Here is a 15892-nt window from a genome sequence, read left to right as displayed (position 1 = left end):
CAAAACTTGATACAGCGAGGGAGATATGCAAGACAAGAAAAGAGCTCGACATACCTCCACATCGGCAACATGAAACGCCTGGAAATACTGCCGAAGGCGATGTTCATATGCGTCCCAATCCTCTGCCGTCTCGTCATATGGGGGAAAGAGAGGAGGGAATGGCGCTGGAGCACACTGCATGGAGGACAACGCCGGAAGCACTTGTTTCATGGAGGCCATGAGCTCCGTCTGCTGCTCAACCAAAACCCGCACTAAATCCTCCATGCTGTGGATAAGCTGCGAAACCAGAACAACGATGTAACACGTGAAAGAACAACCCTACTCATCACCAAATTGTGTAGTAACATGGTTCACGTTTTCTGTCGCACTTCACATAGCGTAGACTGGGAACTGTCTCCTAGGCAGGCCCGATGTGAACTGACTGGGCACGGTCCGTGCTGCCTGAGTTGTTATTGTTCCATCGGCAGAGGTCGCGGCCAAATTCTAGCGTGCCCTCTGGTGGAAGGGTCTCTACTTGCGGCAACTACCATCCGTGACGCGCCGTGCTGATGTGCACCTCCCGTGATCTTTCTGGTGGCTACTACATGTATACTCAGAGGACAGATGGATTCCAAAACAGCAGTACATCATCTGCACATCAGGCATCCATCAGTGTTCTCCAGAGATATAGGTCAGGATCTGGCAAAATGGCTGAAAAGATCTGACCAGGTCAGCAGATGCAACATATAGGTGACATGATATGTTTGGCAATTGTGTGCTTTTACTTGGATGGCCCAGCCCAGCAGTGGTTCAGGAAAACTGAAGAGAAGCTGAATAGCTGGTACAAATTCCAGGCTGAATGGAAGAAAATGTTCTGCAACAATCAGCAGCAAGTCCATTTGGTGGAAGAACAGGTGAAGAAAAGACACCAACATAATGGGGAAACAACACAATTGTACACACACATGTTCTGGCTTTATGTCACACCATAAATAAAAATATGACAGAAGCCAACAAAATCTCACACTTGATTAAAGAAGTCAGGTACAAACCTCTTTTTGGGAAAGGATATCACAATAACTGATGAATTCATCAAGTGATGCCAGTGAACTGAGGAAATGCATGGAAAAGAGTCGGACAATAAAGGTATGAGCGACTGCCGAATGTGGTCCCTATGACAGTTGTGGAAGACCACCATGAGCTCACCACTTTCATATTCCAGACAGCAAGAGAAGACATACAGCACTGTAGGGCAGCTAGAAATGTCAGATAAAGTATACAAGGGATAGTAGCCATGAATGTCAACCCCATATATCAGGAGATAATAGAGAATGTCGAGAGGGGGTGGGTAATCCTTCAGGCTTTGCCAGTGGTCTGTTGATATCTTGAGATGTCAGGTATTCTGCCACGTATCAGCATTATTCATACAGGATATTTCAACAATGTGATTCATTATCTTCATTAGGTACTACCTGAGACTGCTTGTTAAGTGGAATGGGTTGAGTAGTCGACTATTTAGACCTATGTCCTTCCCCCTGAATGGCTGGTTCAGGTATCCTCTCTGCGGAATGCCAGATCTCAGCCTGGCAGATTAGACTGAAGAGGGAATGCCTAATGACACTTCTAGCAGGAGTGGACCACAAAGGGAACACCTGGAACTGGCTGTGGATAGGGATAACTGTAAGTATATACTGGACCCATTCCACTCAATGAGCAGTCTCAGGTAGCACCTGATGAAGACAAGGAGTTATGTTGTTGTGAATGACATTGATATCTGGCAGAACACCAAATACCTCAGCATGTCAAGGAGAGTTTAACAATCTTCGGCACCAATCTCCACCATTTTTTGAACATGCTATAAAGAATTAACTCTGCCAGCTACAGCTTATGTCACAACCATCAAAGGACAACCCTCTGTCAAATACAATGTTCCACAGAAAAACAAACATTTTGAGAACTGATTAGATTAGATTAGATTAGTACTTGTTCCATAGATCACGACCACGACACTTCATAATGATGTGGAACGTGTCAGGTTATTAAAAGGTGTCTATAGAAGGTATTACATTAGACAAAATATTACATGACACTCAATATTTTTAATTTTTTTGTTTGTGGGGGTTGGGAAATTACCCACTTACTATATCCAAAATTTCATCTAATGAGTAGAAGGAGTTGCCATTAAGAAATTCTTTTAATTTCCTTTTAAATACTATATGGCTATCTGTCAGTCTTTTGATGCTATTAGGTAAGTGACCAAAGACTTTTGTGGCAGCATAATTTACCCCCTTCTGAGCCAAAGTTAGATTTAACCTTGAGTAGTGAAGATCATCCTTTCTCCTAGTGTTGTAGCCATGTACACTGCTATTACTTTTGAATTCGTTCGGATTGTTAATAACAAATTTCATAAGTGAATATATACATTGTGAGGCTACAGTGAAGATTTCTAGCTCTTTAAATAAGTGTCTACAGGATGATCTTGGATGAGCTCCAGCAATTATTTTGATTACACGCTTTTGTGCAATGAACACTCTTTTACTCAATGATGAGTTACCCCAGAATATGATGCCATACGAAAGCAGAGAATGAAAATAGGTGTGGTAAGCTAATTTACTGAGATGTATATCGCCAAAATTTGCAATGAGCCTAATAGCATAAGTAACCAAACTCAAATGTTTCAGCAGATCCTCAGTGTGTTTTTTCCAGTTCAACCCCTCATCAATACATACACCTAGAAATTTTGGATATTCTACCTTAGCTACTGAGAACAATGTCCTGGAATGTTTTCACAGTAAGCACATTGTAAGCTAAACTACAGAGAGAGAAGACAAGTGTTCAATGACTATTACATCACAGGAGGTCAACCATGACATCAGTCCTATTCATGCCAGTTCACTGCAAATGATTATAGCTGACCTGTTGGATGAAGCGCATCACCATATCCCCAAACATGCCCTAGGTGTTCCCCACCACCTACAGGGGTACCAGCTGCTCACCTAGCCACCAAATTCAGGAAAACCAAGTGAGTTGATTATTTATGGAGGTGAGGCCACTAAGAGGAAATTCTTCTATGGATGACAGTCACTAAGATGTCAGGAAATCTAACTGGAATCATCACTGATGGCCAATCAATCTGGGTGCTAATCAATTCATGTGATTCTTTTTCTGTAATGTTGAGTGATTATCATCATTATCATCATAGCAAATGTGTTAAAGGAGCAAATGGAAAACTTAAATTGCTGACAAGAACATACATTGCAAGAATAACTACCAGTGATAGAATGCAGTCTTTTGAATTTGTCATTTTAGCAGATTGCAACAGTATTAGAAAAGGATAGTTGCTACTCACCATATGGCAGAGACACTGAGCCGCAGACAGGCACAACAAAAAGACTGTCAGAAAGTGATCTTTTGACCAACAAGGCCTTTATTCAAAATAGACAACATAAACACACACAAACACACTCAGGCAAACACAACTCACACACACTTGACCATAGTCTCTGGATGCTGAGGCCACACTCTCAGCAGAAGCCTATGATAGGAAAGGCAACTGAGTGTTGGGGGTAAGAAGAAGCCTAGGGCAGGAAGGCTGTACCTTTGGATTTTTACACCTGTGCAGAAAGTAGGAGTATCGGATAAGTTAGTAAAGGGCTACTTTGGATGGTATCATATCCTTTGTTGCTTGTCGGATGTCACATATGAAGTTGAGGATTATGATCTTTTATCAGGAAGGCAACAGTGCAGAGATGTCTTCCACATCCTCCATATGAAGCCTTACAATGGCCCAATGCAGAGATCGACACTGAGAGACACAAGCAAACTGAAGACCCACTCAACAATAGCAAAGCTTCAGTGATAGAGCCTACCTTTGATGCTCATCATAGTGAAGAGGATGTAACAACAAGACGAGAATGCAAGGATCCACCAGCACTGCCATCCAGAGGACCACTGACAAGATGAACGAGAAGATACATGATGCTGTAGTCAACTTCAATGAGAAATTCTGAGCAGCAGGTCACTGTCTCTCAATGCTATGAGCTATGGCACACACAGTGTGGTGTAGTGGTTGGTATCACAGCTGCCTTGCTGTGTGTCACCAGTTCAAACCTGACATCAGCAATTAATATTCATAATTTCTGGAATGTTTTTGAAATACATTATCTTATGTTTGTAATGTCTGTATATTCTGGAATATTTGATGTTTGTGAAAATAGTTGCACTCTCTGTCCAAGAGCTCAGTTCTGTTCTGGCTGTGAGCTGGTGTCAGTAATAAATGTGCTTTCAGTTCTAAGTGTTATTCTTCACTGACATCCCTGCATTGGACTTAGCCTTGACTGTGGTTTTGATGTGACAGTACCATTTTAGATTAAAGGTTTATTACTTAAACTACTCATAGGTTGTGGAAAAATAGTTCACTTCCATCTGAAATTCTGGTTTTGTGTCATGAAAATATTTTTGTGTATATAGTTTTATTTTCTGACTAGACTTACTTTAATTTTACAGGTATACACCATTTTTATTAACAAAAATAACTAGGAATATGATGCACAAGAGCTTACAAACAATGCAAGTCTTCATTATCACATTGTCAGCAGTGGCAAGTATTCTTGCTGAAGACAATGAGATTCACCCAGTGAATTCTAGTCCAACTCAAGAAATTACACAGACACCATTTCTCAACCACGAAACATCTGGACATGGTAAGACTTATTCATATTGGTCTGTGTTACCATATCTCACATGTGCTTTGGTGCTGACATTTTTTAGGCTCTTTCGAAACACTTTTGCATATAGCAGCAATTTATATATTTTTCATTGTTTTACATTGATGTATTCCTTCATGTTCAAGAATGGCTGTCAAATACTCATAATGCCTACATTTTGTGACCATTTAAATTTGACTATCAATCCAACAATTCAATCTATCTCATGTGATGCTTGTGTCATTAAATATCTGTAAAAGTCTTGTTGTGCTATCAACCATGTTGTTTGCAGTGCAGGATTCCATGTTGATATGCAGGTGGATAGTGCATTAAGTGGTAGGATCCACCTGTTCATTAACTGCGTCAAGATTTTAGTAGATCAAATGTCTGATGAGTTGCACAGCTCCTCAAAACAATAGACATTCCTCATATATTCTAAAAGTCGTTACTGCACAAAATGTGCACATTAGATAGGTGCATTGTCAGCTGAGAGGGTTCCAGTTATGAGGAAGATTCATAACTGGATGTGCTCAGTATTTAAGTACTAGGAACCAGTCATACATTTTCAAAAGGGCACACAATGTGAGCTCCAAGGATTGTGAATCCCTTGCCTTGGTCCTACTCATTCACAAAGTAGAGTAAAAACTATGACACTGCATACAAAGAACTAATTTTTCAGCATTCAAGCACCCTCCTGCCACAGTTGTTGCACCAGGTGAGCTGTTTTTCATGATGAGCCCACAAGGTTCAAGTGAAAGAAGAAGTCTGCAGGAGTAGTTCATATGTACATGTAAGTTAGAACAGAGTTTTCAAAAGAATGTTGTCTGCATGACCACTATAGGTCTGGCTGGCCATGTGCTATACTTGTATATGTTGACTTCTGCCAAGTCAGATATCTGTTGGTCATTGTCATCTGCTCTTTATTAAATATTGCAACATCCAGTTTCTCATAATATTAGATTTATGGGTGACTGCTTATTGATCTATCTAGTGCTGTATCCATAGGATTGGTGGAATGATTCATCACAAACCTAATGAAAAATCAAAGTGATTATTTCAGTCTAAATTGTGAGATGAATCAAATGATTATTGCTAACCATCATTTGAGGCTTACTGCATACAAAAGAAAGAACTGGTTTTGAAATATGATCTCATAAGATATCGCATATAGTTAATACATGTACAGGGAGACTTCAAAAAGTAAGTGCTACACACTAAGACTAGTGGATAAAAAGAGTTGAGTACATGCTCTGGCTCGATGTCAACAGGACATTAAATACAATCTTCCATCCTTACATGTTCTCGGTTTCCTCCCAGTTCTACTGTAGTACAGGTAACAGGTGCATCACACTGTAGGAGTGAAATGGTGAGGTAACTGGAAATGTACTCCAAAGTTGGAATACATAAGACAGTACAATTCTTGTGGGCGAAACATCTAAATTGCACACAGATTTACTGACAGGTCTGGCAGTATATGGACCAAATGCAACGTTCCATCCAGGCATAGTGAAATGGTCCCAGTGGTTCAACCAAGGCCACACAGACTTGTCATGATGATCAGGAAGGACATTCATTAACCTTGACCTCAGATAACAATGTCCAGGCAATTGAGGAACTGGCACATAGCAATTTCAGAGTTTCTAACAATGAGGACAAGCACACAGCAGTTCTTGAATATCTCCATGACCAAGGAGGGGATTTCTATTGAGGAACTGAATGACTGGTAGAACATTTTAACCATTGTTTACTAGGACTTTGGGTCTATGTTGAAAAATAGTGTCAGGTATCTGTGTCACTTCACAGTGTAGTTTAGCAATCAATACCACTTACTTTACCTGCCATAATAATGCCTAGCTTACCTTTTGAAGTCTCCCCAGTAAACAAAAGCCATGCACTCTGGTGTGCACACAATTGCTTGCAGTGAATGTAACACGTTCTAGTGGGGCAGACAAGTGGGAACAGTGAGATGTGCTTTAAAGAGCACACACTATTCAGAATCAACAATACAGTGCTTATCACAATTGAGGACTGTTTTACCAGTAGATGATAAATGCAAAAAAGTAAATTTTCAAGAAAATGCATTTTTAAGTGTTACACCAAATGACTAATTAGATAAATGAGGTAATTTAACATTTACACTGCTCTCCAGGCATGATTATGATTTTTGTCTCAGAGTAGAAGAACAAAGTTTATGAGTGTCAAAAGTCAATAAATGGAGCAAAGTATATTTGTTATACTTTTCCATAAATGTTTGATAAGCAGAAGTACAAAATAGCAACAAACATTATTAAAATACAACATGAAATACTTGATACAACCCACCAAACTGGAAATCTGTTTATTACTTTCAACAATGTCCTTATAAAAGTCTTCTGCTCCTTCTATAGATTAAAATGCCTAGCAAGTTTTCTTTGTTGATCATATTCTTCATTTCCAAGGTGGCTGCTTCCCTGATTTCCTAGCTGCAGTTTCTGGATTTCCGTACCTCAAACTCTATGGGACTTCCATTATAAGTGTCCAGTACTGATAACAGTACCTTCTTCTAAACAGTTTCATAAAACATCACTCTCTGAGCAATTACTCTCAAATGTATCTTAGATTGTGGGCCTGTAGTGCTCTGGGCATGAAATCCTTTGTTTCCCAATCTGTATTTAGTATCCAGTTGAAGCCATGTTGTTCCACAACTTCATAACATTCAGGTGGTGAAAGAATATCTTCCTTTTTTTATAGTCTTTTTCAACTCTACCAAACACTCTGTCAGGAGGCATTTAGCGGTAAACACAAGTAGGGAAATAGTGTATACCAGCTTATTAAATTGCCTGGTCTCTTCCACGAATGCCATTAGTATGCCCATTCTTGCTGTATTTTTATTTTAGCTGGTACAGGAATCAGAAAATAAATTAATTTCATTTTGACCGTCTTCTGACTGGGACACCTCAAGGTTTCTGAGAAAATTCTATAGAGCAGAGGCCATGGGGTTATATTCTTTTGGTCCTTCTGTCTCAAGCCAAGTATAAAAGCAATCTTTTCCCTTGACTGTGCTCAGGAATGAATCATAATGTACAAACTGCATAGTCAAACCTGTCTTGAACAGAATACTTCACCTACAGAGAGCTTAGGTACCAGCTAATTCTGTTGTATATCAAAACATACGTCAACCACAGTTGGATTTATGATTTTCCTCCTTCTTTATTGCATAGAACTTTTTTGCATACAGTTTGTGTAACATGTGGTTTGCTATTAATTGATTCTCTTTCTCCAAATCTTGATCCTTTTTTTTAATTTTTGAAGACCAGTCTGGCACACTGAGTATGTACTTGTATGGGGAGGTTTAAATGACACATTAAAGCAGTGATAGTAAATATGTTTGTAATTCAATAAAGAGCAAACAGAAAGGCCTGACAACTCCCTTCCTTCACAAAAATGTTTCCATGTTTTGACTGTATTCAGCTCATATGGTAAATATCATCTATTGGACTTTTTTCTTGAATAGTGGCTCTCTCTACATATACAGGGTGGCACATGAAATGTGTTACCAATTGTTTCTTTCACAATTTACGACACACATTAGATATCCCGCTGGTATCTCTACAGCAGTACCAGCAGAACTTTGAAAAACAAATTAGTTATGAAATGATGTGTAATTCATGATTCTGCCACTAGGAGACTAGTAAGCAGCAATGGCTGACAATGGAAGACTAACGACACAGCAACGATCGGCCATTGTGTTACTTTTTCATGAAACGAAAAACCTTGTTGTGACTCAGAGGCATTTTCGACAACAGTTTAACACACAATCCACGGGTTGTATGATAAATTTGTACAGGAAGGAACAGTATTGGAAGCGAAGCGACCTCAGCCTAAGCCTTTTTGTTTGTCGGAGAATATTGAAGTGGTACAAGTTTCTGTACAGAGAAGTCCCAGGAAATCATGTAGAAAGGCAGCAGTGCAACTGGGAATATCCAGATGCTTCGTTCAACGCATTCTTAAAAGTGACCTCCATACGTACCCATACAAGATGAACTGTGCACAGAAGCTCACTGAAGAACACAAGCAGCAGAGACTACTGTTTGCTCAGTGGGCGGAGTATAGGGGAAGAAACTCTCAACAACATTTGGTTTTCAGATGAGGTGCATTTTCATTTAGGTAACAAACAAAATGTATGCTTTTGGGCCACTGAAAACCCACAAGTGCTTCATGAACGACAACATTATGCTCCAAGGATTACAGCGTGGGCAGAAATTTCCAGTTTCTTTGAAGAAACTGTGAACAGTGAGCATTATTTGAACATGTTTCACAATAGCTTCATTCCACAGCTTCTTGCTCCTGCCTTGCCCTTCAACACACAGTGGTTCATGTAAGATGGAGCAAGGTCACATACTGCAAACAGTGTGTTGGAGTTTTTACACGAGCATTTTGACATGCGGATCATTTCACTCAGGTTTCCAGGTCGCTTCAATGACAGACAAAATTGGCCCGCCAATAGTCCAGACCTCAATTCATGTGACTTTTTTCTTTGGGGGTACCTAAAGAAAAAAATTTTCCCAAAACGTCCACGTGATTTAATGGAGCTCACAAGACTTATTCTTCAAGCTTGCAGTGAAATTACGGAAGACATGTGACACAGGGTAATCACTAACTTCAGTGTTCATTTGAAGGAAGTTAGGAAATGAAATGGTGGACATATAGAGCATGTGCTGAGTTAGAACAAATGTCCATGGATGGCTCTTCATTGTAGTATATGTTCCTTTCAGATTGAATTGACAATAAAGTTTCTATTCAAAAACAATATGGTAACACATTTCGTGTGCCACCCTGTATATGTTTTATATGTTTTGATATTATTCTTTACAGCTTGTGCAATGTCCTCATCCTTAGTAGTGCTATGGTCTTCCCCTAAGTTTTCAATCTATCACTTCCTTGTTACGTGAAATTTATTGGCCAGATTTGAGAATGTGTCTTTGGACATCCCTGATGTTGCATGAAACACTGTGGCACATTCAGGTACAGTTTGGTCATCTTTTCTCCTTATGCTGTGCTTTATCAAAACAGTATTCTTCCTTTTTGCTTCTTTCTTGATGTTCCTGTATTTTGGTGATGTGATTACCTCTATTTTAGTAATATTTTATCCTGGTTAATTTTGTTTAAACTATCCACGAAAAGTTGTGATATCATCGTAAATGAGAGCAGCTGCTCTGTACTATTTTCTTCCTAACACTTTTGGGTCCAGTGATGTATCTGGTAGTTCATGTGAACAGGCAGTAGCTGGCATTTTCTTGTTCTTGATGAACTTCTTGGATGATTTCACTCTCAACCTGGACTTCCTACCACTCAGTTACATGTATACCATTTTCTGAATCACTCATATTAACCTCCATTTTATAGTTTAACAGACTACTCTTTTACTGCAAACTTGTCTCTGACAATTTTTAATTTAACACTGAAATTTGCCGAACAACCAAAACTGGAAGCGAAAATAAAATAACTTTTCGATTGCACAGCTGTTTGGCGAATATCACTGTTAACTATTTGACCATCCACTGTCCCATGTCCACAATGGATCATCAGAGACTGTCTCTGACAACACTGGCTTGAACTGAGTGATAATACTGCAACTTAAATAATTAAAACAATATTGATTGTTTATTAAGCTGTATCAATTTGATGATATATATGTTTAGAAAAACAACATTGAAAAGTTATCTAACCACTTAACAAAAATAAATCACTTTTCTTAGATCTTGTTCCAATGAGAGCAGATGACGTGTTGCTGCAGGACAGATGGCCAAATATGAAGAAACCAGTTCCTTATACAAATAGTGCTGGAATGTCAAATGCCATTGATGCAGAGCCTCAGGCATCAGCTAGTATATCCTATCAAATTCCACACACTGGTAAGAAGTTTTCTTTCTGTATTCTCAGTTCACAATGTTTAAAAATATTGAAGGAGACACTCTTGTATAGCACTACTGGAATATATTACTACCAACGCATTTATAAATATTATGTCCAACAGGATTTCCTGTGCCGGGCTTGCCACAGGGCGTAGATTACTATGGAACACCTTATCAACCACTAAATAATTTCTTACCTCTGAAGGAGCATCCTACAGGTCACAGGTGATTATGGTATTTGTCTTGCATTGACTCATCCTATGCGCTGCAGTTTGTCAACTAATGAAAATTTATTTTGTAATCAATTTGTATATGAAATACAATGACTGTCTCACTTCAGGATTGTTTAGTCTTTCTGTATCAAATTGTTAGATGTGCTGGTGTTTATGATGATAAAGATAAATACTAATTATATCATTCATAATATTTCTGTTCATAGATCAGTATTACATGTATACACAGATAACAAAGAAATAATGACTCAAAGATGGTTCACACTTAATCAATGGCTACGACAAGGATGATATAAGGGGCCACATTTCCAACATAACAACCCTACCACTTAATCTGATGACAGTTTCAACTTATGAATATGATACATATTGCTCCCTATCAAGTTGTTTAGTTCATAAATCAACAGGCATTTCCTTTGCCTGCAAGTACTTAATAACAATCCCACTTCTTTTCACACATTGTCTATTAAAATATACATTAGCACAAACATGTTTCAATCTAGAATGCAGGAGAGAATTTTGTGACAGTGTAACAGAACTCTGGCTGTCATGCTCTACAGCACGTGCCCGCAAAAGGCAAAGGTCCTGAGTTCAAGTCTCGGTCCAGCACACAGTTTTAATCTGCCAGGAAGTTTCATATCAGCGCACACTCCGCTGCAGAGTGAAAATCTCATTCTGGAACATCCCCCCAAGGCTGTAGCTAAGCCATGTCTCCGCCATATCCTTTCTTTCAGGAGTGCTAGTTCAGCAAGTTTTGCAGGAGAGCTTCTGTAAAGTTTGGAAGGTAGGAGATGGGGTACTGGCAGAAGTAAAGCTGTGAGGATGGGGCGTGAGTTGTGCTTGGGTAGCTCAGATGGTAGAGCACTTGCCCGCGAAAGGCAAAGGTCCAGAGTTCGAGTATTGGTCCGGCACACAGTTTTAATCTGCCAGGAAGTTTCAGCACTCCTATATTTTGACAACCTAGTGAAAAATCCCCATTTTTAAACACAATTCCAGGGTTAATAGCCTCCTTGAGATAGTGAAGGACTCTTTTTCATGCACTCCAATGTACTCTAGTAAATTTACAATCATACTGCCTAAAAAATAGGGTATAGTATGAGGTCCGTCAAAAAAATACCCAACCTCTGATTTTCCCATGCAAAATAGAGATGATAGTGCAGTGCAGGAATGAAGAGACCTTTATGTGTAAGGGTGATTTTCGTCCCCACCTTCCAGCATTTCAGTGGTGCCTGTCAGTCACTGAGTGAGGTGTTACACAATGTGTTTGTCGGATTACCAATTCTCTCAAGATAACTGAGCGTGTTGAGCAAAGATACTGCATCAGATTTTGTGAAAAGCTTGGTGATTCTCAAAGCAAAACAATTCATAAGATTCAGCAGGTGTGGACGGTGAAAAACTTGACAACTGTATCACGACAATGCCTCCGCACATTCATCCCACTTGATCCAAAATTTCTTAGCCAAACATGGAATTACATCCACTCACCAACCTCCCCACTCTCCAGACATGGCTCCTTGTGACTTCTCGTTGTTTCCAAAATTGAAGACGCCACTGGAAGGATCCCATTTTGAGGGTAGAGAAGAGATCATGCAGAACACGACAGCGGAGCTGAACACCAATCCAAAAGAAGATTTCCAGAAGTGTTTCCAGCAGTGGAAGGATTGGTGGGCTAAGTGTGTGCAAGCACAAGGGGCCTACTCTGTAGTGGATTAGAGTCCCAAGCCCATCAAGTACTCGAAATATTTTTTCTGGCCAAAGGTCAGATACTTTTTAGACAGGCCTCATATATGTCAGATCTTGTATTAGTATGCATATAAAGCAAACATCCCACTCAAACCTTATCACTCTGCACATCTCAATCTTCAATGCAGACTCAGTTGGTGTTTTACAGGAGTACAATCAAACATATTAAAGCATTTCAGCACATCTGCAGTATAACCCTACTGGTCAAGTTTTAAATTACCTTCCTCCCAGTTTCTAGCAATACACATGCCTACACAGGACTTTGCATTTCCTTGATCTTTAACTTCAAAATGATCAGATAATCCCTGATACTCTTTGGCTTTCACCACATTGTTATTACACAAGGCATAAAGTAATATACATACAAAGCAACAATTGCAAGATTTTTACCTGATCTCATAATGAACACACTATGTACGTATTTACAAAATAACTCAGTTCTCAAAGTACATTGTTTGCCTATACATTTCACTGTCTAGATGGTCATTTTAAATAATAAATGGCCTTGGGTAGTTCATAGACTTCGTGCCAGCATAGCGGTTGTAGGCAGTGGCTGGAGTGAGAAGTAGGCACGGTGAAATCTGTGGTGCAAGGGTCCTGTGGTTCCAACAGCTGCACAGGCAGAGAGACGTTCGCCGAAGGGAGCATCAGGAGCAAGTTGGTGAGTGACCATGCTGGTTTCAGTCAATTAACAGACACAGTCTGTGGATGGCCACGTAGGTTGATGACGAACATGTTCGTACCATGACGTAGCACACGGTGAGGGCCCAAATAAGGCGGCTGCAAGGCTGCTCGCACAGTGTCATCCTGTAGCATCACAAAGTCGCATGAAGCAAGGTGCTTGTGGATGAACACAAGTGGACATAGAAGGGGGAGGCAGAGGCACGCAACATATGTATGAATCTGTTCAACCAGAGTGAGAAGATCCACGGTAGCAGCTGACAGTGAGTCCTTGATGAACTCAGTGGGAAGGAGGCGGGGGGTTTGCCACATAGAATCTAAGTGAGTGAGGCATTCAAGTCTTCTTTATGGGCCAAGCGAATACCCAGTGGGACCCATGGGAGGGCCTCAGACCATAGGCCACCATGGCACATAAGCGCGGCCTGAGTGTGTGGTGTCACCGTTCGACCAGGCTGTTTGCCTGCGAGTGGTAAGCCGTGATGTGAAATTTGGTGATGCCACAGTGTTTCCAGAGCCGTGCACAAAGGACAGACAGAAACTGGTGCCCTGGTCAGTCGTGAGAGATAGGGGCAGCTGAAAGAGCAACCCACGCCCAGACAAAAGAACATGCGATGGTCTCGGCCATGATGTCAATAAGAGGGACCACCTCGACCCACCAGGTCACACTGCCGATGATCGATAAGATGTATCTGTAACCCTCAGAAGGGGGGAGGGGACCAACGACATCGATATGGACATGCTGAAGATGCCCCTGGGTCATTCCATGTCAAATGAACACACTGATTCAGACTTGATGTCTCAGATTTCCATGACTTTTGGTATGCAGCAATATATCATAGACTTTTGGAAAAATACCAAATTTCAGTTAAGAAGCACAATTATTTTTGAAGTTATTAATTTTTAAAGATTTAAATTTTTATGAAGAAATTTCATGTTTTGGCACCTTTGGATGGCTACTGGCTGGCAACCAGCGATGATATAAACCTGGGAGTGGTCTCATTTTAAAGCTATTGAATAGGGCTTTAATATGATATGCCACAAGATAGTGGTTACCATTTTTAAAAAATTGAAAATTTTAAAATTTAAATTTCTCAAAAAGTAGCAATTTTAAACATTGATAAAAATTATCAAATATAGTTTGTAATGTCTTAATACATACAGTAAAATTCTATCATGGGATCTCAATGGGATCAGGAGGTACAGGACTTCAGAAATACACGTTTTGTGAAAAATACCAGAATTAGTATAGTTTCAGAAAATTTTGAATAGTTCATTGAATGAAACAAGCAACTCATTACAATGAAACAAGCAGTAGCTATTACTTTTACATTTTTCTAATGGAGGAAGTTCACACAAACACGTAAGTGTAACATTAAAAATGCAATTTTATGAGTAAAGAGTTAACAAATTGGCTCATCAAGACTTCAATCGTTGTAAGATACCCACACATATGTTCACTTCACTGACAGTCTGTGTGACATGGTTCACTTTGCATATCACATCTGCAAAAGGGATCCACAGTGTATCAGGTGATATGGGATAAATAAATGAGTGTTATGGACCAGAAACATGAAGGAATGTAACTTGCACTTTACTGCAATCTTCATCTTTATCCAGAACATAACTCAACCATCAAGTGTCACCTTAGATTGACGTTACATACCCATTAATATCTGCAAAAAATATTTGCTGTACGTCCTTTACAACAGGAAATGTGCTTGAAACAACTGCGGAAGAAAATAATTTCACATTTACTTTGGTTCCATATTTGGATATACGAAGGCATGAAATTTCCGGATGCCTGATATATCAGTATTGTACTGGTTGGTCAGTTGTTCTTCAGTTTTAATGTATTCTCCAAGGGTCACAAATACAAAGTCTATGTTGGATATGTTCTGATGTGACTATTCAAACTGTTGCCTTGCGTCCATAATTTGGTCCTCATACAGTCTTTGTAGGCTTGCTCTGACTGCTAGTCTTTTTACTGTGGCCTCCAGCCTATTGCATGGTCCTTTGCCATGTGTTGTTGCTGAAAAATGCGATATTCCATCAACTTTGTCTGGAACAGGTAGACAGCTGTAGTGTTGTGGTTGAGGCAGTCTGATATTATTACAAAATTTAAATGTTTGACTTCTTTCTTTTTAAAATACACTACAAAAGGGTGACTGGTTGGCTGATTATTTGACCAATGATATGATTGTGCCTCATCTTGCAAAATAATCAAAGACTTCACAAATGACAGCCACTTCACATTCCAGAAGATTTTCCTTAGTATGTCTCAGAAATGCACTTTGTTCCTTTGCTGTGAAATTATGACAAAGTAGGACAGGAAGTTTTTCACAAAATATATCAACAAATTCACTTACCAGTTTTTGAATTATTTCTAAGTTACATCGATCCACAGAGATCCACTGTCTGTAAGTGACAGTCTCAATTGCATTGTCTTCATATGCTTTTCCTGAAAGTTCTCTAATCCTTTTGGTACCTGGACATGAAACACAATCAGAAAAGAAGCAGTCAGTTGATGGTGGGCTGCAAACCATCATTTGCACAGGCAGTCCTTGTATGTTTCAATTTTGCCATCCATCACTGAACTCATTCTTGCATTTTCAAACATAAGCTTCACATTCTGATGAGTGGTGCACACACAGACTGA

The 15892-nt window shown here is 39.6% G+C and overlaps 1 protein-coding gene across 1 annotated transcript in view; it reads left to right on the top strand.

Annotated features, from left to right (window-relative positions):
* Positions 1–15892, top strand: part of LOC126161379 (uncharacterized) — a 151846-nt gene that overhangs the window by 62920 nt on the left and 73034 nt on the right. The window contains exons 2-4 of the mRNA XM_049917156.1: positions 4486–4682; positions 10424–10579; positions 10702–10804. Of these exons, the coding sequence (XP_049773113.1) occupies positions 4486–4682; positions 10424–10579; positions 10702–10804 (456 nt within the window). The remainder of the gene's footprint in view (positions 1–4485; positions 4683–10423; positions 10580–10701; positions 10805–15892) is intronic.

This window comes from Schistocerca cancellata, chromosome 2 (genome assembly GCF_023864275.1).
Source record: "Schistocerca cancellata isolate TAMUIC-IGC-003103 chromosome 2, iqSchCanc2.1, whole genome shotgun sequence".
In the NCBI taxonomy this organism is placed as follows: domain Eukaryota; kingdom Metazoa; phylum Arthropoda; class Insecta; order Orthoptera; family Acrididae; genus Schistocerca; species Schistocerca cancellata.
Note: the sequence above shows the minus strand (reverse complement) of the source record. Positions and strands in the feature narration are given on the sequence as shown.